We start from the raw sequence: 26,268 nt of genomic DNA on the forward strand, positions 1-26,268 counted from the left end.
CACCATTGTTCTTTCTTGCTTCCTTGTTTGATGTTACTGTAGGTGTGTTTAACATTATACCTGTGAATATTGCCATCTCGTCCAGCTGAAACACTGGTATTTTTTAAGTTCTGATTTAAACTACTGCATCCAATAGTTTGGTTAAGCGATGGAACTAGCAGCAAGCGCTTTTATTAATTTGTAAATGTTATTTTTGGAAGGCATTTTGCAGGAGTTTCAGCTGTGGCTCGGTGATGCCAGGACATTGGTGAAGGATTGTAGTGACCAAGCTGGAGATATGCACACCATTGAGGAGAAACTACAGGAACTGAAGGTCTGTGACACACCTCAATGCCCATCAGATGCAGTTTGCAATATTTGTATAATGAAAGGGGCAATGAAAACTAAAATCATTGCATTACAGTGAAGTTTGGAGCTGATAAATCTTAGGCCTTCGTTAAACCTGTAGTTATAAATTAACGGACTTCATGAAATGCATATTCAGCTCAAAGTGTTGCTTGGCAGTAGGATTCTGGACTGAATGCCAATTCAAGCTTCTGTAAAGTTAACAGTGAGAGGGGTAAACCATTGCAGCTGTATGAATGAACACCCATTGTTTCTACCACCTTATTTCTTCCAAGGCGCAGTGACCTTGCTAGCTTCTGCACAGACTGTGCAAGTATCTGTAGACGCTGGAATCCAAAACAAAAATGAATCTCAAAGTTTAAAGTAAAATTTATTATCAAACTACATACATGTCACCACATACAACCCTGAGATTCTTTTTCCTGCGGGCATTCTCAGCAAATCTATAGAATAGTAACTGTAAATGGGATCAATGAAAGAGCAAGAGCATAGAATATAAGAAAGTGTTGAAGTGCAAATATAAATAAATAGCAATACATAACGAGAGCATGAAATAACAGGACAAAGAGTCCTTAAGGAGAGATCATTGGTTGTGGGAACATCTCAATGGATGAGTGCAATTATGCTCTTTTGTTCAAGGAGGGGTAGTAACTTGAATCTGTTGGTACGAGTCCTGAGGCACTGATGGTAGCAGTGAGAAAAGAGCATGGCCTTGGTGAGGATCTTTGATGATAGATGCTGCTTTCTTACAACAGTATTTCAGGTAGATGTGCTCAATGGTTGGGAGGACTTTACCCATTAAGTCCTGGGCTGAATCCATTATCTTTTGCAGGATTTTCTGTTCAAAGGCATTGGTGTTCCCATACCAGGCTGTAATGCAGCCAGTTAACACACTTTCTATCACACATCTATAGAAGTTTGTCAAGGTTTTTGATGTCATGCCGAATCTCCGCAGGCTTCTATGGAAAAGCTGAACAGATCATGGCAATGTTCACGGAGAGAGAAACAGAGTTAATGTTTCAGATTAACAGAGGCCAATGACGGATCATTTACCTAAAATATTAACTCTCATCCTGTCTCCAAGGATGCTCACTGACCTGTTAAGTTTTCCCAACATTTTGTTGCAGATTTCCGGAAACCTTCTGGACAGGAATTGCAGAGCTAACATATTTTGCCACCCCCTTCCACTAGAAAATGGTTTGTCTTTTTCTGGTGACACCATCAACACTTATTTCTCTGCTTCAATTATAAACCGAGAATGAAATCTATTTGTTGTTATAATTATACCTCTGTTTCTACAACCTGTGGTGGAGGGGTGGGAGGTCATTACTAAGTTTGAAAACAAAGGCCAAAGAGACATTAGCAGGGCGTTGGTTAATGACAGATGTAAAATGGGGTTGGGAGGATGGGGTGTGTAGTATAGGCATGAGTATTGTATACAGTTGAGAAAAAGGAACAGGGTATTGAGGGCAGGAATTGAAGAGATAAAATGGAAGTGGGATGTGGGGAAAGGCTGTAGGAAATGGGTAATGGCTAGGATATGGAGTCAGGGTATAGAAAGCGTACTATTGTGAATGGTCTTGGAGCAGGACAGATGGATATGGATGATAGGGTGTGGAGAATTGGGACAGGTAAGTGATAAAAGTTACGATGTTTGGGTATTGTGAGGGGGTATAGTTATAGAACAGTGTAAGGGGAAGTTGTGGGACAGGTTTGGGGCATGCAGGGGCAATGAGTGTAAATATGGAAAGGATATGGTGACGTGGTAACTCCTTGGAAAGCATAATTGTAGGACAGCATGGATTCACAAAAGAAAAATCATGTTTGACCAGTCTGTTGTAGTTCCTCGAGCATGTGACATGTGGAGTAGATAAGCAGGCATGACTGGATGTGATATGTTTGGCTTTCTGGAAGGCTTTCAATAAGGTCCTGCACACCAAGCTGATAAACAAAGTTAGAGCATATGGAATTGCGTTAATGTACCCACAAGGACTGAGCAGACTGAAAGCAAAGACTGTGGGAATAAGCAATTCCCTCTCAGGTTGCCAGGCTGTCAGTGAGTGGTGGGGTGTTGTAGGTATGGGCAATTGAGGCCTCACTGTTTGATTTGCATCTGATCTGTGATTTAGCTGAGGGAGCAAACTGTCATATTTCCCGGGTCGTTGGTGACACTAAACTGGGTGTGATTGCGAGTGCAGAGGTGGATGCAGAGAGACAAGCCAAGTGAGAGGATGAAACCACGGCTATGGAATATAACATGTCAATAAGTGAGATCATCCACCTTGGTGCAGGTGTTAAATGGGGAGAAATTGGCTGGTGTTGACAATCACCAAGTTGCTGAGGCAAGTCATTAGGAGGGCAAAGGGTAGTTAGCCTTTAGTAAGAGAGGATTTGATCACAGCAATAAGGAAGCCATTTTGTATTGTATACATCCTTGACCAGACTGCTGGTCTGTCACCAAAGAAAGGATATACTTGTAACTGAGGAAGAACAATGATTTTTGAGACTGGTTCCATGGATGATGGGTTTGCCGTATGAGGTGAAGCAGAGTACACCAAGACTGCATTCTGCAGAATTTGGAAGAACAGGAGGAGATCTGATCGAAATTTATATTTTTTTAAAAAAAGGATAGCTAGACTGGCTGGATACAGGAAGATGTTTCCCCAGGTGAACGAGTAAAGGATCAGGTACAGTATCAGAATAAGGAGTAGGTGATTTGTGTCTGAGATGAAGAGAAATTTCTTCACTCAGGGGCTGGTAATCCTTTGGAATTCTCTGCTCAGATGGCCATGGAAGCTTGGTTTGCATTAAAACAGAGATCATTAGATTTCTGGACATTAGGGAAGCAAAACATTTTGGGAATAACTGCTATTCTCCAGTGACACCGAAGTGGAAGAACAGCCGTAATTTTACCAAATGTAAAGCAAGTTTGAACTGTGTTATGGTCTTCCCCTGACTCTGCCTGCTCCTGTCTGTTGTGGTCATGTCTGGTGGATATTGTGGGTGGTTATGGAACAGGGAGTGATAGCAGAGATTTGGGCAAGGGTTGTTGAGGAAAGATAATGGAAAATGTAGTGGGGTGAATTGTAAGAGCAGGGAAAGAATTTTAACTCTTCCGTACTCATGAAGTTTGCTGAGTATTCAAAGTCAAGTATAGTGTGAGGGTAAGAACAGGTTCAGTGCCATATTTAGATTTGCTTTGTAATTGTATATGTCCTTGATCAGACTGAAAGAATGTATTTGTAACTGAGGAAGTACATCCTTTGGCCGAATCAGCATATTGGAGGGAGATTGAAAATCCCACTCAGTGGTGCCACAATAATAACCTGATGCTCAATGTCGGAAAAGTCAAGGAGCTGATTGTTGACTTCACAAGGAGGAAACTAGATGTTCGTGAGCCAGTCCTCATTGGAAGATCAGAAGTGGAGAAGGCCAGCAACTTTATCATTTTGGAAGATCTATTCTGGGCCAAGAGTTTAAGTGCAATTGCAAAGAAAGCACATCAGCACCTCTACTTCCGTAAACATTTCCGAAGATGTCATGACAAATCTTATACTATAGATGTGTGGTGGAGAGCATATTGACCGGATGTATCACAGCCTGTTATTATCATCATCAGGTGCCATGCCCAGTTTGAGCTTTGACTGCCATGGCCCACACACTCCTGTTTCGGGTCAAGTGGATCAGTTCATTGGTATTCATTTCCAGTTCTCTGGCTGCTGTCTCCATTATCACTTGTCTTTGTCTTCCTCTTGTTTTCTTCCCTTCAATCTTTCCCATAATTACCGTGCATTCGAACTCCTCTTTCCTAATCACATGTCCAATGAAGTTACGTTGCCTTTTCATGATCTCATACATTATTTCTCTTTTTGTGTTTGCTCTGTTCATGACATCCTCGTTAGATATTCGTTTCGTCCATGATATTCTTTGCATCCTCCTCAAAAACCACATCTCTGCTGCTACTATTTGTTTCCTCATGTTACTAGATATTGTCCAACATTCTGAGCCATATAACATAACTGGATAAATGTAACATTTCAGTACTCTGAGGCGGGTTGTCATGCCTAGTTTAATATTGGTCAGTATACTCTTCATTCTCGTAAAGGTGTCATAGAAACATAGAAACATAGAAAATAGGTGCAGGAGTAGGCCATTTGGCCCTTCGAGCCTGCACCGCCTTTCAGTATGATCATGGCTGACCATCCAACTCAGAACCCCGCCCCCGCCTTCCCTCCATACCCCCTGACCCCCGTAGCCACAAGGGCCATATCTAACTCCCTCTTAAATATAGCCAATGAACTGGCCTCAACTGTTTCCTGTGGCAGAGAATTCCACAGATTCACCACTCTCTATGTGAAGAAGATTTTCCTAATCTTGGTCCTAAAAGGCTTCCCCTTTATCCTCAAACTGTGACCCCTCGTTCTGGACTTCCCCAACATCGGGAACAATCTTCCTGCATCTAGCCTGTCCAATCCCTTTAGGATTTTATACGTTTCAATCAGATCCCCCCTCAATCTTCTAAATTCCAACGAGTATAAGCCGAGTTCATCCAGTCTTTCATCATATGAAAGTCCTGCCATCCCAGGAATCAATCTGGTGAACCTTCTTTGTACTCCCTCTATGGCAAAGATGTCTTCCCTCAGATTAGGGGACCAAAACTGCACACAATACTCCAGGTGTGGTCTCACCAAGGCCTTGTACAACTGCAGTAGTACCTCCCTGCTCCTGTACTCGAATCCTCTCGCTGTAAATGCCAGCATACCATTCGCCTTTTTCACCGCCTGCTGTACCTGCATGCCCACTTTCAATGACTGGTGTATAATGACACCCAGGTCTCGTTGCACCTCCCCTTTTCCTAATCGGCCACCATTCAGATAATAATCTGTTTTCCTATTTTTGCCACCAAAGTAGATAACTTCACATTTATCCACATTAAATTGCATCTGCCATGAATTTGCCCACTCACCTAACCTATCCAAGTCACCCTGCATCCTCTTAGCATCCTCCTCACAGCTAACACTGCCGCCCAGCTTCGTGTCATCCGCAAACTTGGAGATGCTGCATTTAATTCCTTCATCCAAGTCATTAATATATATTGTAAACAACTGGGGTCCCAGCACTGAGCCTTGCGGTACCCCACTAGTCACTGCCTGCCATTCTGAAAAGGTCCCGTTTATTCCCACTCTTTCCTTCCTGTCTGCCAACCAATTCTCTATCCACATCAGTACCTTACCCCCAATACCATGTGCTTTAAGTTTGCACACTAATCTCCTGTGTGGGACCTTGTCAAAAGCCTTTTGAAAATCCAAATGTACCACATCCACTGGTTCTCCCCTATCCACTCTACTAGTTACATCCTCAAAAAATTCTTTGAGATTCGTCAGACATGATTTTCCTTTCACAAATCCATGCTGACTTTGTCCGATGATTTCACCACTTTCCAAATGTGCTGTTATCACATCTTTGATAACTGACTCTGCAGTTTCCCCACCACCGATGTTAGGCTAACAGAAACATATAACATAAATATAGAAACATAGAAAATAGGTGCAGGAATAGGCTATTCGGCCCTTCGAGCCTGCACCGCCATTCAGTATGATCATGGCTGATCATCCAACTCAGAACCCTGTACCAGCCTTCCCCCCATACCTCCTGATCCCTTTAGCCACAAGGGCCATATCTAACTCCCTCTTAAATATAGCCAATGAACTGGCCTCAACTGCTTCCTGTGGCAGAGAATTCCACAGATTCACCACTCTCTGTGTGAAGTAGTTTTTCCTAATCTCGGTACTAAAAGGCTTCCCCTTTATCCTCAAACTGTGACCCCTCGTTCTGGACTTCCCCAACATTGGGAACAATCTTCCTGCATCTAGCCTGTCTAATCCCTTTAGAATTTTATTTTTGCCATCCCTATTCTTCTTTTGATGTCGAAGTCGCACCTGCCATCTGATGTCACCCAGCTTCCTAAGTAGCAAAAGTTCTTTACTTGTTTTATGTCTTCCCCGTTTATTCTCAGCCTGCAGATAGGATTCTCCTTCTTTTTGGATATCACCATACATTCTGTCTTTTTGCAATTGATAGATAGACCCATTTTTGCACTTTCTTCAACAGTTATATCAATTAAGTTTTGTAGTTCTTTCTCCGTACTTGCAATTATCACAGTGTCATCTGCATACCTGAAATTATTGATATTTTCACCGCCAACTTTGATTCCCAAGATGTCTCTTATTTATTTTAAATATTGTTTCACTGTACACATTAAATAAATCAGGGGAGAAAACACACCCTTGTCTAACACCTCTCTTGATTTTTGTAAACTGACTCACTTCTCCATCTATTCTTACAGCGGCAGTTTGTTCCCAGTACAGATTCAGATTAGGCGGAGATCTTTCGAATCTAGATCTAGAGTTTCCTGTAATATTTCAAATAACTTATTGTGCTTCACTTTATCAAATGTTTTTGTGTAGTTGATAAAACAAACAAACAAATCTTTTTGCACTTTAATAGCTCGTTCTGATAGTATCCTTAACATCAATATTGCGTTTCTTGTACCTTTGCCTTTCACAAAACCACATTGTTCTTTGCCTATTTCAGCTTGTATCTTACATTTAGCTCTCGTCATCAAAATTCTTAGAAGTATCTTGGTGATATGACTCATTAAACTTATGGTTCTATTTAATTCACATTCTATTGCTTCTGCTTTCTGAGGAAGAGTGATAAATACTGATTTTTTTCATCTCTTCTTGTATTATTCCGGTCTCATAAATGTCATTGATTAAATCAGTACGTTTTTCAATTCCATAATCTTCAAGGGCAATAATTTGTTCTATTACTAATTCATCAGGACCTGCTGCCTTTCCTTTCTACATCTTATTTATTGCATTACAAACTTCAGATTTTAAAATACTTGGACCTTCAATGTTTTTCTGAATTTCTGGTTTTTCGGCTCAATCGTCTTCAAACAATCCTGAATATACTCAGACCAGCTGTTCATAATCTCATCTTTTTCCATGATAATGGTACCGTCCTTTCCTTTCAAACATCCACCTGAAGAACAGAGGAGCTTTTTAACCAGTGATATTCTTGATTTGTTGATGTAACCTTTTTGGATCAGTAATAGGGATTCTTTCGATTTGCTCATGTTCCATTATTGCCAATGAAATAAAATTAACTGAGTTTATCAACATCAGCATCATCAGCCTGGTATAGAAACACCAATGCCCTTGAAAGTAGTGGGTACAGCCCAGTCTATCATGGGTAGAACCCTCCCTTCCATTGAGCACATTGAATGGAGCGCTGTGCAGGAAAGCAGCATCCTTCATCAGTGACCCCCACTACCCAGGCCATGCTCTCTTCTCACTGCTGCCATCAGGAAGAAGGAACAAGAGCCTCAGAACCCACACCACCAGGTCCAGGAACAGTTATTACCCCTCAACCATCAAGCTTTTGAACTAGTGGGGATAACTTCATTCAACTTCACTTTCCCCATCACTGACTGTTCCCTCAACCTATAGACTCACTTTCAAGGACAATTCATCTCATGTTCTCAATATTTATTGCTTATTTATTTATTTATAATCATCATAATTTTTCTCTCTGTTGTATTGCACAGTTTGTTGTCTTTTGCATATTGGTTATTTGTCCGCTCTGTTGGGTGTGATCTTTCATTGATTCTATTATTTTTCCTGTATTTACTGTGTTTGCCTGCAAGAAAATTAATCTCAGGGTTATATATGGTGACATATACGTTCTTTGATAGTAAATATACTTTGAGCTTTGTACAGTAAACACAAAATAGAGTTTCACTCACTCCTTACTGAATCATTTTCATATTTCCTCTCAACTTATCCACTTGTCTAACCTGCACTTGGTCCATATATATATATATATATATATATATACACACACACACACACATATACATATGTACACACAGTATATAAATAAATAATCTCTCTCTCTCTCTCTCTCTCTCTCTCTCTCACCCTCACCCTCACCCTCACCCTCACCCCCACACTCCCGTATTTCCCCAGTTACTCACTCACAGTTGTCCTGGCATCTTTACTCACTCTCAGACATCTTCATTCAGCCATTTGTTCACTGGCTCCCTCTTGTTCGGTGACTTACTGTCTTGTTGCTCACCTAATTGCTTACTCACGCCCTGAGTTTCTGTAATTATTTTTAGCATCTATATCAAAATGCTCCCTAACTTTGTTGAATTGCAGAACAAGCCTGAAGGGCCATATGACCTGCTCTTGCTCCTATGATATTCTCGCAAGATGAATGGACATGGACTAGCTGGAGTCTGTTAATATAGGCAGCCAGTGGATCTTTTGCTCTTAAACACAAGAAATTCTGCGGATGCTGGAAATCCAGAGCAACACACACGAAGTGCTGGAGGAACTCGGCAGGTCAAGCAGCATCTATGAAGAGGAATAAACAGTCAATGTTAAAAGTCTCGGTCCGAATCAATGACTGTTTATTCAAAGTTCAAAGTAAATTTATTATCGAAGTACATATATGTCACCCCATACAACCCTGAGATTCATCTTCTTGTGGGTATTCGCAGTAAATATAAAGAAACACAATAGAATCAATAAAAAAAACTATGCACAAAGATGGACAAACAACCAATGTGCAAAAGAAGACAAACTGAAAATACAAAAAAATGAGCAATAAATAAATTTATTTAGTTATTCCCCCACCATAGATGCTGCTTGGCTTTCTGAGTTCCTCCAGCATTTTGTGTGCCTTGCTCTTTTGTCTTTGATATGTTTTAAAACCTACTTTTGATTCTGAGATGGGGCTTGTGTTCTTTCTACAGGAAATCCTCAGCAGAGTGAGCATGGGTCAGAGTAAACTGGATGCGGCTGTGGCTGAGGGAGACAAACTGGTGCCGCACTTGCCCAAACCCAGCGCCGCCCAGCTTCAGCAACAGCTGGCCAACAGTCAACAGGAGTGGCAGGACTTCTTGAGTCAGTGCCAACAGAATAAGAGGGCCTTGGAGGACTATGTTGAAGAGCTGAACAGGTAGGTATTAACAAAGCTTGTGTCTGACAACAGTTTTCTTAGCCGGTTTTCTTAATGGTTTTCTGTGGTTAGTACTGAAGCTTCCAATGACTTGAAAGTAAAATGCAAGCAGCCACTTCAGTATGGATGGTGTACTGAACTGCCTATGTCACTCTAAAGTGAGATACCTCCCACATGAAACTAGCATTGGAAGGAAGCCAAGGAAGTTATCCTTGTTGCTCAACCACTGCATTAACTATATATTATCTGGTAACTCTTCACATCACTGTTGGTGGGGGCTTCCTGTATGTATCTTGGCTGCTACATTTCCCTGCATTAAAATGAGGATCACACTTCATAAATACTTAGGAAGCTGTGAGTCCTTGTCATGTTGTAAAGCAGCGGTCCCCAACCACCGGGCCGCGAGGAGATGATATGATTTGACGATATGAAACGATATGAGTCAGCTGCACCTTTCCTCATTCCCTGTCATGCACTGTTGAACGTGAAATAACCCACCAAATGATACCAGATAACACATAAAACCTAAAATAACACTAACATATAGTGAAAGCAGGAATGATATGATAAATACACAGCCTATATAAAGTAGAAATAATGTATGTACAGTGTAGTTTCACTTAACAGAATCGGAAAGATTAAGCCAGAACCGATTTGTAGAAAAAAAATCGGCATGTACACGCATGCCCACGTCATGTATACACATGTCACGCATGTGCACATAGGTGCCCGCGCAAGGCTTCATGGTCATTGTAGTCTTTCTTGGGGTAGAGACAAGTGTCCCGTATTTGACTGCTACTTTGTCCCTTATTTGGGAGTGAGAAAGTTGGCAACCCTACTTGAACACCTCCCCTTCCCGTCGGCCGGTCCGCAAGAATATTGTCAATATTAAACCAGTCTGCGGTGCTAAAAGGGTTGGGGACCCCTGTGGTAAAGTAGTGAAAGGCACTTTATAAGACCATAAAGACGTAGGAGCAGTATTAGGCCATTTGGCTCATTGAGTCTGCTCCGCTACTTGATCACCATGACCCATTTCCCTCTCAACTCCATTCTCCTGCCTTCTCCCCATAACCTTTCACACACTGACTTATTGAGAATCTATTAACCTCGGCCTTAAATACACCCAACGACTTGGTTCCCACTGCTGCCTGTGGCAATGAATTCCACAGATTCACCACTCTCTGGCTAAAGAAATTCCTCCTCATCTCTGTTCTAAATGGGTGTCCCTCCATTCTGCTGTTGTGCCCTCTGGTCCTAGACTCACCCACTATAGGAAACATCCCCTCTACATCCAGTCTATCTAGGCCTTTCAACATTTGATAGGTTTAAATGAGTTCCACACTCATTATTCTAAATTCCAGTGAGTAGGGGCCCAGAGTCATCAAATGCTCCTCATATAATAAGCTGTTCATTCCTAGAATTATTTTTGTGAACCTCCTTTGAACCATTGCCAGTGTCAGCACATCCTTTCTTAGATAAGGGGCCCAACACTGCTTACAGTACCCCAAGTGAGGCCTCACCAGTGCCTTATAAAGACTCAGCATTACATCCTTGTTTTTATATTCTGGTCCTCTCGAAATAAATGCTGACGTTGCATTTGTCTTTCTCATCACCAATTCAACCTGCAAGTTAACCTTTAGGGAACCCTGCATGAGGACTCCTAAGTCCCTATGCACCTTAGATTTTTGAATTTTATCCCTATTTAAAAAAAAATAGTCTACACTTTTCTTCCTTCTACCAAAGTGCCATGCTGACTTTGGCCTATTTTACCATGTGCCTCCAAGCACCCCGAAACCTCATCCTTAATAATAGACTCCAACATCTTCCCAACCACTGAGTTCAAGCTAACTGGCCTATAATTTCCTTTCTTCTGCTCCCCTCTCTTCTTGAAGAGTGGAGTGACATTGCAATTTTCCAGTCCTCTGGAACAATGCCAGAACCTAGTGATTCTTGAAAGATCACTGCTAATGCCTCCACAATCTCTTCAGCTACTTCTGTCAGAAACCTCAGGTATTGTCCATCTTACTTACCTAACCTTTGATCTTTCAGCTTCCCAAGCACCTTATCCCTTGTAATAGCAACTACACTCACTTCTGCCCCCTGGCAGTCTCAAACTTCTGGCATACTGATAGCGTCTTCTACGGTGAAGACAGATGCAAAATATTTATTCAGTTCATCTGTCATTTCCTTGTCCCCCATTACTACCTTGCCGGCATCATTTTCCAGTGATCCAATATCTAATCTTGCCTCTATTTTACTCTGAAAAATTGTTTGGTGTCCTCTTTGATAATATTGGCTAGCTTACCTTCATACCTTTATATTTCATCTTCTCCCTCCTTATGGCTTTGTCAGTTGCCTTTTATTTGTTTTAAAAGTTTCCCAGTCCTCCAACTTCCCACGAACTTTTGCTATATTACATGCACTCTCTTTTGCTTTTATGTTGGCTTTGACTTCCCTCGTCAGATACACTTGTGTCATCCTGCCTTTAGAATATTTCATCTTCTTTGGGATGTATCTATCCCGCACTTTCTGAATTGCCCTTAGAAACTCCGGCCACTGCTGATCTGCTGTCATTCCTGTTAGTGTCCCCTTCCTATCAACTTTGGCCTGCTCCTTTTTCATGCCTCTGTAATTCCCTTTACTACTGATGCATTTGACTTTTATCTTCTCCCTCTTAAACTACAGGGTGAACTCTATCATATTATAATCACTGTGTTCCTAATAAAATCCACTTCGCTACACACACCCAATCCAGAATTGCCTTTCCCCTGGTGGCCTCAACCACAAACTGCTCTAAAAAGCTATCTTGTAGGCATTTCACAAATCCTCTGTCTTGGGATCCAGGACCAACCAGATTTTCCCAGTCTACCTGTATATTGATATCCTCAGTGACTATCGTAACATTGCCCTTTTGACAAGCCTTTTCTACCTCCTGCTGTAATATGTATCCCACATCCTGGCTGCTGCTCGGAGGTCTGTGTATAACTCCCATCAAGGTCTATTTACCTTTGCAGTTTCTTAACTCTACCCACAAGGATTCTACATCTTACGATCCAATGTCACCTGTTTCTGAAGATTTGATTTCATTTTTTACCAACAGAGCCACACCACCCCCACCTGTCCATTCAATAGAACGTGTCACCTTGGATGTTAAACTCCCAACTATGAACTTCTTTCAGCCATGACTCAGTGATGCCCACAACATCACACCTGCCAGTCTCTAACTATGCTGCAAGATCATTGACCTTATTCAATATATTGCATGCATTTGCATTTAACATCTTCAGTCCTGTGTCTGCCATCCTTTTCAATTTTGTCCCCCTGTTACACTGCAACTCATCCCACCAACTGCAATTTTGCCCTATCATCTGCCTGTCCTTCCTGACAGTCTCACTACCATACTGCCCCATCCTCAGCTCTGGTTTCCCACCCCCCTGCCGAATTAGCTTAAACCCTCAACAGTTCAAGGAAACCTGCCTGCAAGGATATTGGTCCCCCTTGGGTTCAGGTGTAATCCCTCCCTTTTGTACAGGTCGCATTTCTCCAGAAGAGATCCCAATGATCCAGAGATCTGAAACCCTGCCTCCTGCACTAATTCCTCAGCCACACAATTCATCAGACAAATCATCCTATTCTTGCCCTCACTGGTGTGTGGTACAGGCTGCAATCCAGAGGTTACTACCCTAGAAATTCTGCTTTTCAGTTTTCTACCTAACTCCCTAAAACGTCTCTTCAGGACCTCCCCCCATGTCATCGGTGCCACTGTGTACCAAGTCTTCTGGCTGCTCACACTCCCCCTTTAGAATGGCATGGACCCAGTCCGAGGCATCCCTCAGGGAAGCAACATACCATCTAGGTGAATCTCGTGTCTACTCTTCTAACTATGGAATCCCCTACCACTACTGCATTCCGCTTCACCTCTCTTCTGTTTTGAGCCATAGTTCCAGAGACTTATTTGCTGCAGCGTTCCCCTGGTAGTCATTCCACCCCCACCCCGCACCCAAAGTATCCAAAACAGTATACATATTATTGAGAGGACACATAACTAGCGACCTTCAGATCACTAGACCGACACCTTAGCCACTTGGCCACAGGGGTGTGTTGGCACATGGCCAGGTGGTTAAGGCATCAGCCTAGTGATCTGAAGGTCGCTAGTTTGAGCCTCGGCTGAGCAGCGTGTTGTGTCCTTGAGCAAGGCACTTAACCACACATTGCTCTGCGACGACACCGGTGCCAAGCTGTATGGGTCCTAATGCCCTTCCCTTGGACAACATTGGTGTCATGGAGAGGGGAGACTTGCAGCATGGGCAACTGCCGGCCTTCCATACAACCTTGCCCAGGCCTGCGCCCTGGAAACCTTCCAAGGCACAAATCCATGGTCTCACGAGACTAAGGGATGCCTATATACAGGGGTATTCTGCACTGGCTGCCCATTTCTTTTCTGTATCATGACAGTCACATAGATCCCTGCCAACTGCAACTTCGGGGTGACTACCTCCCTGTAGCAACTATCTATCACTTCTTCATTTTCGCGTATGAGTTGATGGTCATCCAGCTGCAGCTCCAGTTCCTTAACATGTTCGCTAAGGAGCTGCAGATTGGTGCAAACACGTAAATGATTCTAAAAGTTTGCAGACTTTGCAAACATAACTTGCGGGCAGATGGAATGCATTTGCAGGAATAATAAAATGGGATTCGTGCAAATGTGTGCCTGATGGTTTATGGGTTGAAGGCCCTATTTTTGTATTATATGACGATGAATGTGTATCCTTTGTGCTGGGAATGCTTTGTGGGACTCTACCAAGATTTCAGTTTATCCTATATAGTGTGGTGTTTTCTTCCGCACAATGAACATATCTCTGACTGAAAGTCATTCTTTTATAAAAGCTTTGAGAGCTGTCAGAAGAGGCTAAGTGTATGGCTCCAGCAGGCAGAAGAAAGGCTGTCCATAGAGTTTATTGGAGAAAGCAAGAGGAACACCCCAGAGATGCAAGTTGAGCTGGAGAAGATGGAAGATTTCTTCACCGAAATCCAAGGACAAAGGTAGACAATTTGAAAATTGAAAATGCAGGAAATAACTCAGTAGGTCAAACTGAAATCTCCCACAGATGCAACCTGACCTGCTGAGTATTTCTGTCATTTTCTGTTTTTATTTTAGATTTCCAGCAGATGCAGATTTTTAAAAAAGATTTTCACTGACACGGGGCAACGCTTAAGGGTGCAGCAGTGGTTTCTCTATCTAATGTCATCAAACTTTCAGAGGGGACACTTTGATAGAAAGGCACAAACAGCCTGATATTTATCTTTTATATGCATCCTGTATATACATCATACAAAGCACCTAAAGTACTGTACATCAGTCTTAATATCACTTTGTAGTTAAGTTCAAGACCCTCATTAAGCTTTTGGAAGAACTTAAGAGAACAACATTAAAATTAAGTAACTTTTAAAAAGTACAAGTGGAATTATATCATCCCTTAATATATCAAGTAGAAATGTGAAAATTTATGAGGACCCACATTCTCCTCCAGAAGGAAAAGTCAGTATTTATAAAGTAGATCACAACAAGAGTCAGGTCTGCACTGTCCTATATTAGTGCACTACATTTTCTGTCATCCGGTTTATTTTCCTGTGAAACTCTCTGGAAAGGTTCTCTGACACTGTACAGTGAGAATGAGGTGTTATCTTGATATATTCTCCTGTGTTTCATGTTCCAGGGATTCCTTTGATAACTTGTGCCAGAAGGCTCAGGCTCTGAGTGAGTTGGGCTACGGCGATGGATGTGCGACCCGTTCAGCCTCTCAGCTGCTGTCCCGGCACCAGAACCTGGCCAAGACAGTGAAGGAGAAGCTGCGAGCTGGCCAGCTGGGTCTGCAAGAGTACCAGGCCTTTGAGGAAACCCTGCAGAACACCTGGTCCTGGCTCAGAGAGGTTCAAAGTAAACTCGCTGCTATGGACAGCACTGTTGGCAGCAAGGCCACTCTGGAGAAAAAGCTGCTTCAGGTCCAGGTGTGTAACTGGTGCAGATGGCAGGTGTATTTGCACTGCCTTTTTAGACAGAGTCAGAGAAATGAAAATACCTTTTGAGTAAATTTACTGAATCTCCTCCACCATTCAATTTACAGCTTCGTGGATCATTCAGTCCTTCACTTCCTAAACTCGAGCAGGATTTATTAGTCCATTGCTAGTTGGGCACGCGGCCAAGTGGTTAAGGCATTGGACTTGCGACCTGAAGGTTGTGAATTCGAGCCCCAGCCAAGGTTGTGTCCTTGAGTAAGGTACTTAATCACACATTCCACTGTGATGACACTGGTGCCAAGCTGTATGGGTCCTAATGCCCTTCCATTGGTCAACATTGGTGTCGTGGAGAGGGGAGACTTGCAGCATGGGCAACTGCTGGTCTTCCATACAACCTTGCCCAGGCCTGCGCCCTGGAGAGTGAAGACTTTACAGGCGCAGATCCATGGTCTCACAAGACTAACGGACGCCTTTATTTATTTGCTAGCTGTCCAGGTGGCTGATCTGTTAGCCTTAAATTGACTTGAATGGCATTAGAGAAGCACTAGTTATATTCAAATTATTTTAATGACCTTTGGTTCTCTGTCCTTGCTGGCCAGTTTGCCCATTTATACAGCAGGCACACAAAGTATGCTGTTATTAGTGGTCAAGTTGCCTTACAGGTTGAGGGTATTAAGTCTGCTATGAGTTGTGAATCTGATTGATATACAGTATGTTGTTGTCATTTGTTTTTCATAAAGGGCATCTTACTGTTGGTTTACCTATATTTTCATTTGCTGGATCTGCAAATTAGTTGCTCATAAAACACACAGTAATGTGTATAAAAACCTAGAGTTGTGATTATAGTACACAGAAAGCAGCAGCTTGTTCACGCAAACACGAGGAATTCCAGCAGATGCTGGAATTTCAAGCAACACACATAAAAGTTGCTGGTGGACGCAGCAGGCCAGGCAGCGTCTCTAGGAAGAGGTACAGTTGATGTTTCGGGCCGAAGGGTTCCTGACGAAGGGTCTCGGCCTGAAACGACGACTGAACAACTTGTTCAGTTTATTTTCTGTAAATTATCAATTGCTGTTGAAAATGCAAGTTTAATGGTTTTTCTTTCTTTTAGTCTGTTTTCTTTCAAACACTCCATTTTGATCTAATCATTATTCTTTACTTTTTTTTTGCTCTTGATGTGACCTTAAATGACCCTTCTCCACATTTGTTTCTTTATTTCCTTTTCCATAGTTCCTTATGATATAATAGAAGGTTTTTTGGCGCTTTGGGTCCATGCTGGCTCGCAGAGTAATGCCAATACCCCGATTTCCCTCATCTCTCCATATTTCCATCAGCTCTCTATATTTCCATCAACTATGGCCAGGTTCTCCCACTCCTCTGCACACTACAGGGAATCTACCGTGGCCAATTGATCAAACTTCCTGGACACCTGTGGGAGGAAACCAGAGCATCATAACGAAAGCAACACACATAAAAGTTGCCGGTGAACACAGCAGGCCAGGCAGCATCTCTAGGAAGAGGTACAGTCGACGTTTTGGGCCGAGACCCTTCATCAGGACTAACTGAAAGAAGAGCTAGTAAGAGATTTGAAAGGGGGAAGAGTTTCATAAGGAAACCCAGGCAGTCGCAGGGAGAAAGAGCAAACTCCACACAGACAACACCAGGAACTAGGATTGAACCTGGGTCTCTGTCCTCGTGAGGCAGCAGTTTACAAGCTGTTCCACCCTGCTTTCCTGAACTCATTGTCAAGGATAATCTTTTGTGATCTCGGTTACCTTGTTCTCGCCACCCACAATGCCACCGGATCACCCCCTTCAGCTCCACTCCAGCAAGATTCAGACAGACACATGCAAACAGATATTTTGCATAGAACATTCGTGAGGCTGAGCAAACATCCTGTAATGGAAACTTGTGTAGGCATCTTGGTTCAAATTCCACAAATTCTACTATTGCTCCATTGTGCAATACTCCACAAGAAAGTTTGAGCCATCTGATACCTCTAAGATGAAGAAGTATCTGAGAAATGGTGTTTTGGCCGCCGACGACTGTAAAAAGTAAAGTTTTGGTATTCCCAGCTGGTGGGAGACATGACAGATAATATGGTAGCCAATGTTCCTACAGCCCCTGCAGTTAGAATAATGGCAGTGTTCACCTCTAATATATTTGTTTTCATCTTACTGTCCAGGAGATCCTGCTGATGAAAGGGGAAGGAGAGGTGAAGCTGAACATGACTATTGGCAAAGGAGAACAGTCCCTGAAGAGTAGTAACCAGGAGGGTCAAAAGGCCATTCACGATCAACTTCAGGCTCTCAAGGACACCTGGACTGAGGTTGTCAGTACCTCCGTCAGCTGTCACAGGTACAGTCCGAGTCTCAAGTAACAGAGGTCTATCTCTTTAGCAGCTTGTAGCATCTTTGAAATGCCTGACACAAAATAACCGTGAAATATATCACCTGATAAATTTACTTGTGGAATTTGCAATCTGTGATCTACGTTGTGAGTAGTATTGGGCAAAGTCTATTCACCTAATTGGCCACTATCCCATGTTAAACTGCATCCTTGGTGCCTTAATGTTCCATCTGACCTCATTCTCCAATCCCATAGGCTCTGCTCTTACCTCCATGACATCATCTGTCTGTTTCTCTGCCTTATTCCAGCTGCTACTGAGACCCTTGACAAAGCCTTTACTCCCCGTAGACAACCATTCCAAGGCTTTTCTGGCTGATCTTGCAATGTGCGCTCTATATGAAATCCAGTTCTCTAAACATCTCTCCTGTCTTGTTTATCTTCATCCTACTTTGGCTTCTGGTCCGACTCCCAAATTCTGTTTTAAAAAATGACTATCTCATGGTGAACAAATCCCCTGTAGTTTCAGCCTCCATAACTCTGCAACCCCCAGCCCTAGGAATCTTCAGCTCTGGCCTCTGGTTCTTCACCAGGGCGTGCAATCCATGTGGTTTTGCTGTCTGACTCGAATTGCCCCGAATCGTGTTGAGTTGAGTTGGTGGGAGATGGTGAGAATGTGGGGAAGATAAAATGATTTGGGTTAGGATAGGATAAGTGTGAATCGGTGGGCAGGGGCCCAGTGGACTGAGGGGCTCAGTTCCATGTTTCAGTATATCTCTGCTAATGTCACTACTCCCCGATATATTTCATGCAGTCAGAGAATCACACAGCACAAAAATGGTTCCCTTCAGCCATGTGCATGCCTGTCTGCTCTACGCCCTCCACTTCTAGACTCCTCTACCTTGGATAAAGTCTTGGACTATCTATGCCCTCATAATTTTATAAACCTATTTAAGGTCCTCCTCGGCCTCCAGAGTTCCACTCTATGTGATCTCGCCTTACAACCTCGGCCACCCACTCCAGATGACATTCCGATAGGTCTCTTCTGCAAAAGAAAATCTGCAGATGCCGGAAATCACAGAAAATTCCAGAGGAAGTAGCAGGGTAGGCAGCATCTATGGAAAAGAGTACTGTTTCGGGCCGAGACCCTCCATCAGGACTGGAGAAAAAAAGATGAGGAGTCAGAATTAGAAGGTGGGGGGGGAGGGGAGGAAGACACAAGTTGAGGAGTGAAACTGGGAGGGGGAAAGGGTGAAGTAAAGAGCTGGGAAGTTGATTAGTGAAAGAGGTACAGGGATGAAGAAGGGAGAATCTGATAGGAGAGGACAGAAGGCCATGGAAGAGAGAGAAGTGGGAGGAGCACCACAGGGAGGTGATGGGCAGGTAAGGAGATAAGGTGAGAGAGGGAAAAGGGAATGGGGAATGGTGAAGGAGGGGGAGCATTACCGAAAGTTTGAGAGATTGATCTTCATGCCCTCAGGTTGGAGGCTACCCAGATGAGGTGTTACTCCTCCAACCTGAGTGTCGCCTCATCGCGACAGTAGAGGAGGCCATGAACTGACTTGTCAGAATGGGAATAGGAAGTGGAATTAAAATGGGTGACCACTGGGAGATCTTGTTTTTTCTGGCAGACTGGTAGGTGCTTGGCAGAGTGGTCTCCCAGTCTACCGCGGGTCTCACCAGTTTACAGGAGGTCACACCCAGGAGCACTGGATACAGTAGATGACCCCTTGACTCACAGGCAAAGTGTTGCCACACTTGGAAGGACTGATTAGGGCCCTGAATGGTAGTGAGGGAGGAGGTGTAGGGACAGGTGTAGCACTTGTTCCGCTTGCAAAGATAAGTGTCAGGAGCAGTTGGACAAGGGAGAAGCATAGGGAACGATCCCTGCGGAAAGTAGTGGGGAGGGAAAGATGTACTTGGTGCTGCAATTCTGTTGTAGGTGGCGGAAGTTACGGAGAATTAGGTGCTGGACGCGGAGGCTGGTGGGGTGGTGGGTGAGGACAAGAGGAACCCTGTCCCTGGTGGGGTGGTGGGAGGATTGGGGTGAAATCTCTTCTGCACTCTTCGTCTCTGTTGCTAACACACCTTCCCTGTAGTTTCACATCAGAACTGTCCACAATACTCTAAATCTGGTAATTGAGCTGAACATGATTTTTAATGTAAACAAAGCAATTAAGAGCATCAATTCATCGCTAATTCTATGCCATGAAGTTGATTTAAGAACTAATTCCTAGCTAGGTCATTTCTTTAGCACACCGGAACAGAAACATTGAAAACTTTTGAATGTCCGAGTGCTAAAAGGATCCTCCTTAGTTAGGAGAGGGACTTTGTGAGTCTGCCCATGGTCGGACCCTGCTCCTCCCCTGTAACCAGACGCTGTGTTTCTCTTGCTCCTTCAGCCGGTTGGAGTGGGTGCTGACACAGTGGAGTAGCTTCGTGGACAGCAAGAGGCAGCTGCAGGAGTGGCTGGAGAGTCTGGAGCAGGAAATGAGCCAGAGTCTGGAGCAGCAGCCAGACCTGAAGGACAAGCTCTTACAGCTGGAGAGGCACCAGAGTGTCCTGGCTGACGTAGAGAAGCACTCAGCCGTGCTTGCTCGCTTGGTTGAGAAAGCCCAGGAGCTGCTGGAGAAAACCGGCGATGCTGCTTTTACAGAAGACGCGCTACTGGAGATCAGGGCCCAGTTTGCTGATGTTGTTGTGGTCGCCAAGGTAACCTGCTCTTCCTGTTCAAGACCAATTCCCTTGAGTTAAACACTAATAACTCTGATAGATATAGTGAAGTGGTTGAATGCAAGATCGGTGGCGTTAATTGCTGCAGATGCCATCATGGCTTGCTCAGTTTCTGGCTGGCAAACCTACTTTCTCGACAGTAGGCAAATTGTGCATTGAACACGCCTGGGAAGAAAACTCTTCCGTGAATAGCAACTTAGCCATAAAGTAACTCTAAAACGTGATCTGGTGAATCACTGTCAACAAGTGGAAGGGATAAAGCATGAACTCAGTGAACCAAATTCTTACATTTCATTCCAGGCCAGCACCAGACCTGCACATTACAGAGCCACTAGATGATACTGAGGTGATATGATTATGGTGAAGGGTGCAATGATCACAATCATTCAGTAACAGTGAAATGTTGATATGTTATAGGAATATCATGGCTAGACTATGGTAATATTGTTACAGTGACATGGTCTGAGATTTTTGTGAGGCTGGTACTGTAACTCTGCAGTGGCGATCCTGTGGTGGTGGTACACGGTGCAGTTAACATGTTCAGGTGATGCCGTTGCCCATTTATGGTTACAATGATTGATCTCTCAGTGCTTGGGATGGGACTCTGATGCACTGGCTAACCATCCTATTGTTGATTCTGCTAGTAATGGGTGAAGTCAAGGTGTCCACAGTGCTCTTCACCGTGCTGCTGGGGTATTTCTGTGAAAGAAAAGATGAACTTGCCCTCCAGGGCGTGCACCAGAGATTAGTGGGCTGGTTCCAGGGGTGACAAGTTTGCTGTGTGAAGGGAAATTGAGCAAACTGGGGCTGTATTGACTAGAGTTTAGATCAGGAGTTCCCAACCTTTGTTCTGCCACTGACCAATACCACTAACTGAGGGCCTCAGCTTGGGAATCCCTGGTTTAGAGGGATGAGGGATATCTCATTGAAGCATACAAAACAGACAAGGGTGTTTTCTGAAACCCATGAGCCTTAGACCAGGGCCACACTTTGAGGCTAAAGGGAAGGTCATTTAAGACTGTGATGAAGAGGAGTTTCTTTATTCAGATGGTGATTCTCTACTGTGGAGAAAATGGAGGTTTGTGTTCATTCTCAAACGAGATAAGTAGATGTCTGGACATTGAAAGTTTAAAGGGATATAGGGATAGCAGTGGAAATAGCATGGATAGGGATGATCAGCTGTGATCACAACGTTAGAGCAAGATGAAGGGCTGGGTGGCTTTTGCCTGCTCCTCTGACTAATGGTGAAGTAAACTCTTCGACCCTTAAGGCCTGCACACGTGGAGGGTGAAGTTCAAAGGAGTCTGCGCATCTGGACTCCAGCTGTGATTGAAAGATGAGGTGGAGGAGCGAGAGGGTGTGAAATAATTTGGCGGGTAATCCATAGATTCCAGTTGTGGTCATTTCAGCCTATATATAACTGGTGACGTATACAGACCATTTGGCTTTGATTCCAGGGCAAAGTAAAGAAGCTGGAAGACATGGTGCAAGACCATCAGAGCTATCACAACGCAGTACAGGAACTGTCCAACTGGCTGAACTTAGCGAAGGAAGAGCTACATCGTTGGTCAGACGCATCGGGAGACTCGAGCACCCTGCAGCGGAAACTGAAAAAAGTCACGGTGGGAGAACACCCCTTAACTGGGCCACAGATAGTACGCAGCATTAACTGGGGAAGAGGAGAGTCATGGTGGGAGAACTCCCTTTAACTGGGCCACAGAAACTGCAGAGCAGTAACTGGGAAAGAAGAAAGATGGGCTCCTGTGCCAGGAACTGCATTTTTGTTCCGAGTCAGAATGTCATAGCTTCCAGTTCCACATTCAGGAAGTGCTACAGCAGTTGAACATTACACCAAGGCTCTTTCTGCCTTCTTAGGTGGAAGTTTAAGAAAACCTACTGAGCTATTTTGAAACAGCATCTTAAGACAGTAAGATATGGGAATAGATTTAGGCCATTTAGCCCATCGTGTCCACTCTGCCTTTCAATCATGACTGTTTTTTTTCAATCCATTCTCCTGCCTTCTGGCTGTAACCCTTAATCCCCTTAACAATCAAGAACCTATGTCTTAAAGGTACACAATAACTTGGCCACAAACTCCACAGATTCACCACCCTGTGGCTGAAGAAATTCCTTCTCATCTCAATTTTAAAGGGTGCCCTTTTATTCTGAGGCTGTGCCCTCTGATCCTAGACTCTCCTACAATTGGAAACATCCTCTCCATGTCCACTCAACTCAGGCCTTTCAGTATCCAATGGGTTCCGATGACATCCTCCCCTCAATCTTCTGAACCTCATCGAATACATGCCCAGGGTCAAGAGCAGGTTACTGGCTCTGGTGTCCTGGCCAGTTTTTTACTCCTTGGCTAACATCTTGAAATGGATTACCATTTTTAGCTGCACTGGTGTCAGGGGAATCTGCTGGCTGATGCATTTCCTGCATGCACTCTGACTGCACTTCAGAAGCACTCCATTGGCTGTAAAAATCACTTCAGGACGTCTTGAGTTTGTGAAGCATTTTGTACAGAAGCAAGCCTTTTCCAGTGTTTCACTTTACAGTCCATTCCTTTACAGCCCTCCTGCTGTGCACTTTCAGCCTTATAATTGTATATAAATTACTTTTAAGGAAATATTTCAGGTTTTTTTGTGCAGGTTTGAGGCAGTTTGTGTAGAACTAAAATTATACGAATGTCAGAGCATGCTCATCATGAGAGAGCAGGTGAGTTAAAGGTCAGGGAGAAAATAAATTGACCATCTTACCAGCACAGTTGTGTTGCAAACTTTGCCAATTTCACTGATCATGTTCTCACCAGGCAACACAGACAAAATGCTGGTGGAACGCAGCAGGCCAGGCAGCATCTATAGGAAGAAGTACAGTCGATGTTTCGGGTCAAGATCCTTCGTCAGGACTAACGGAAAAAAGAGATAGTAAGAGATTTGAAAGTGGGAGGGGGAGGGGGAGATCCGAAATGATAGGAGAAGACAGGAGGGGGAGCGATGAAGCCAAGAGCTGGGAAGTTGATTGGCAAAAGGGATACAAGGCTGGAGAAGGGAGAAGATCATGGCACGGAAGGCCTTGGAAGAAAGAAAGGGGGAGGGGAGCACCAGAGGAAGATGGAGAACAGGCAAGGAGTTATTGTGAGAGGGAAAGAGAAAGAATTTTTAAAAATAAATAAATAATAAATTAGGGATGGGGTAAGAAGGGGAGGGGGGGCATTAATGGAAGTTAGAGAAATCAATGTTCATGCCATCAGGTTGGAGGCTACCCAGACGGAATATAAGGTGTTGTTCCTCCAACCTGAGTGTGGCTTCATCTTTACAGTAGAGGAGGCCATGGATTGACATATCAGAATGGGAATGGGACATGGAGACATATCGGAATGGGAATGGGACATGGAATTAAAATATGTGGCCACTGGGAAATCCTGCTCTCGACAGTAGAGGAGGCCATGGATTGACACTTCCATCTGAGTAGGCTCCAACCTGATAGCATGAACATTGATTTCTCTAACTTCCATTAATGCCCCCCCTCCCCTTCTTACCCCATCCCTAATTTATTATTTATTTATTAAAAAAAATTTCTTTCTGTTTCCCTCTCACAAATACTCCTTGCCTGTTCTCCATCTTCCTCTGGTGCTCCCCTCCCCCTTTCTTTCTTCCAAGGCCTTCCGTCCCATGATCCTCCCCCTTCTCCAGCCTTGTATCCCTTTTGCCAATCAACTTCCCAGCTCTTGGCTTCATCCTTCCCCCTCCTGTCTTCTCCTTTCATTTCGGATCTCCCCCTCCCCCTCCCACTTTCAAATCTCTTACTATCTCCTTTTTCCGTTAGTCCTGACGAAGAGTCTCGGCCCGAAACGTCGACTGTGCTTCTTCCCATAGATGCTGCCTGGCCTGCTGCATTCACCAGCACTTTGTGTGTGTGGCTTGAACTTCCAGCATCTGCAGATTTTCTCACATTGATGTTCTCACCAGCACCAGCCTGTGCTAGCCTGCTTTCACCTCTGCTTAAGATGTTGGCTGACCAGCCTTTGTGGAAGCAAAAGGTAAAGGGGATATGTACAAATCTTTCTTCGTGAGGAAAAGGTGCTCAGTTAGTTATTGAGCAGGATGTAAATCATAAACTCGCCTGCTGTCTCATGACAATGAATTGGACTCCAGAGTTAAAAAACGTCATTGAAATCTCACCCATTGACTTCTCATGCATCATGGAGGGGCTCGCCCTATAGAGCTCTCCTGCATCAGAAGGGTGCGTGGGTGTTACTGCAGAGTGCCTAGTGCTACCCTTGAGGCTCTGGAGAGGTCTCTTGTTCCTCCCAATTCCCCCTGTCACCCTCACAAGCAGCGAACAATAAACAACACACTCCTTCCCTCTCCCCCATCTGTACTAGTTGCAACACAACAAACTGAACACCTGAGGCTTCCTCTGTAAACTCGGCCTCTGTAATTTCATCCACAGACCTACAAAGTCAGATCCCAGTGATCCCCTGATTCTCATCCCAGTTCTATTTGACCCACTGCTCACAGCTGCCTGAGCCAAAATAAAAATCGCTTTTTTCTCTATAAGGTTATCTCTTAAGAGCTGCACTTTGACCTATCCGAGCCTGCACTGTTACTTTGATGGAGTGAGTTGATTAGTCTCACAACTCTGTATTTTCCCCATAGTGCAGCAGAATTTCCCAATGAGTATAGGTTCCCTTTTGCGGTTACCATCGACCTTGGTCCTACCCCCTTTTCAAGCCACATATTCTATTTCATCACATCTCACTAGGTGATGAAAAAAATCTGATCATCTTTTATTTTCCAACTAATTACCTTTAATCTACATTCTCTGATTATTTATCTAATATTAGCATAAACCGTTTCTCTCTGTTTCTTGTATCTCATATTTCTCACAATAATCAGGAAGCCATTTGGCCCATCGAGTTTATACTAGCTCCTGGAGCAATCCTATCTGCCCTGTTCCACCACTCGTTTTCCTCCAGCCCCTCACGTGTTCATTAAAACCCCACTCCCAATTTTCCTACCACTTACCTACACCAGTTTGTGGTAGCAAACTCACCTCCAAACCCAGCTCATCTATGGGATCTGGAGGAAATTGGAGGAAGCCCATGTGGGTCAGAGGGAGAAAGCACCAGAGCTCAGGACTAGCAGCACTACTTGCTGTGAAATCTTGTGTATCATTATCAAATCTCCGTATCACACCGATTATTTCCATTATATCTCCCACTAGTCTTACTGTAGGTACAATTTTGCAGCATTATATAAATTTATAGAAAAATCAGGATACTTAGAACGTTACAGCCCAATACACACCCTTTGGCCATGATATTGTGCCTTTTTACTCCACAATGAATCTAACCTTTCCCTCCGCAAAGCCCAGAGCCCTCAATTTTTCTTTCTTCCATGTTTTTATCTAAGAGTCTATTAAATGTCACTAATGAATCAGCCTCTTCTAGCACCCCCGGCAGAGTATTCCAGCTACTTACCTCTGACATCCCCCCTAAACCTCCCTCCACTCACCTTAAAAGGATGTCCTCTGGTGTTAGCCATTGCCACCCTAGGGAAAAGGCACTGGCTGTCTACTCTGTTTATCCCTCATAGCCTTTTACACCTCTAGCAAGCTGCCTGTCATCCTGCTTCGCTCCTAGCCTGCTCAGTCTGTCCTCATAAAACATGATTTACTATTCCACGCACTGTGCTAGTATCATGATGGTTCGCACAAAGCTCTGCCCACTCTTTATCCCGCCCAGTCAGAAATCGTAATAGTTTTTGTTCCCTTGTGCTCTTACTGAATTCATTC

At 43.8% G+C, this 26,268-nt stretch overlaps 1 protein-coding gene across 9 annotated transcripts in view; it reads left to right on the forward strand.

The window, feature by feature from the left end:
- The window catches only part of syne1b (spectrin repeat containing, nuclear envelope 1b), a 500,086-nt gene that overhangs the window by 201,220 nt on the left and 272,598 nt on the right, over positions 1-26,268 (forward strand). For all 9 annotated transcript variants that reach the window (XM_072265605.1, XM_072265607.1, XM_072265609.1 and 6 more), the window contains 7 exons: positions 201-313; positions 9,170-9,375; positions 14,263-14,418; positions 15,093-15,384; positions 17,579-17,751; positions 20,142-20,451; positions 21,930-22,094. In XM_072265605.1, the coding sequence (XP_072121706.1) occupies positions 201-313; positions 9,170-9,375; positions 14,263-14,418; positions 15,093-15,384; positions 17,579-17,751; positions 20,142-20,451; positions 21,930-22,094 (1,415 nt within the window). The remainder of the gene's footprint in view (positions 1-200; positions 314-9,169; positions 9,376-14,262; positions 14,419-15,092; positions 15,385-17,578; positions 17,752-20,141; positions 20,452-21,929; positions 22,095-26,268) is intronic.

The sequence above is a fragment of the Mobula birostris genome, chromosome 8, assembly GCF_030028105.1.
Source record: "Mobula birostris isolate sMobBir1 chromosome 8, sMobBir1.hap1, whole genome shotgun sequence".
Taxonomy (NCBI): domain Eukaryota; kingdom Metazoa; phylum Chordata; class Chondrichthyes; order Myliobatiformes; family Myliobatidae; genus Mobula; species Mobula birostris.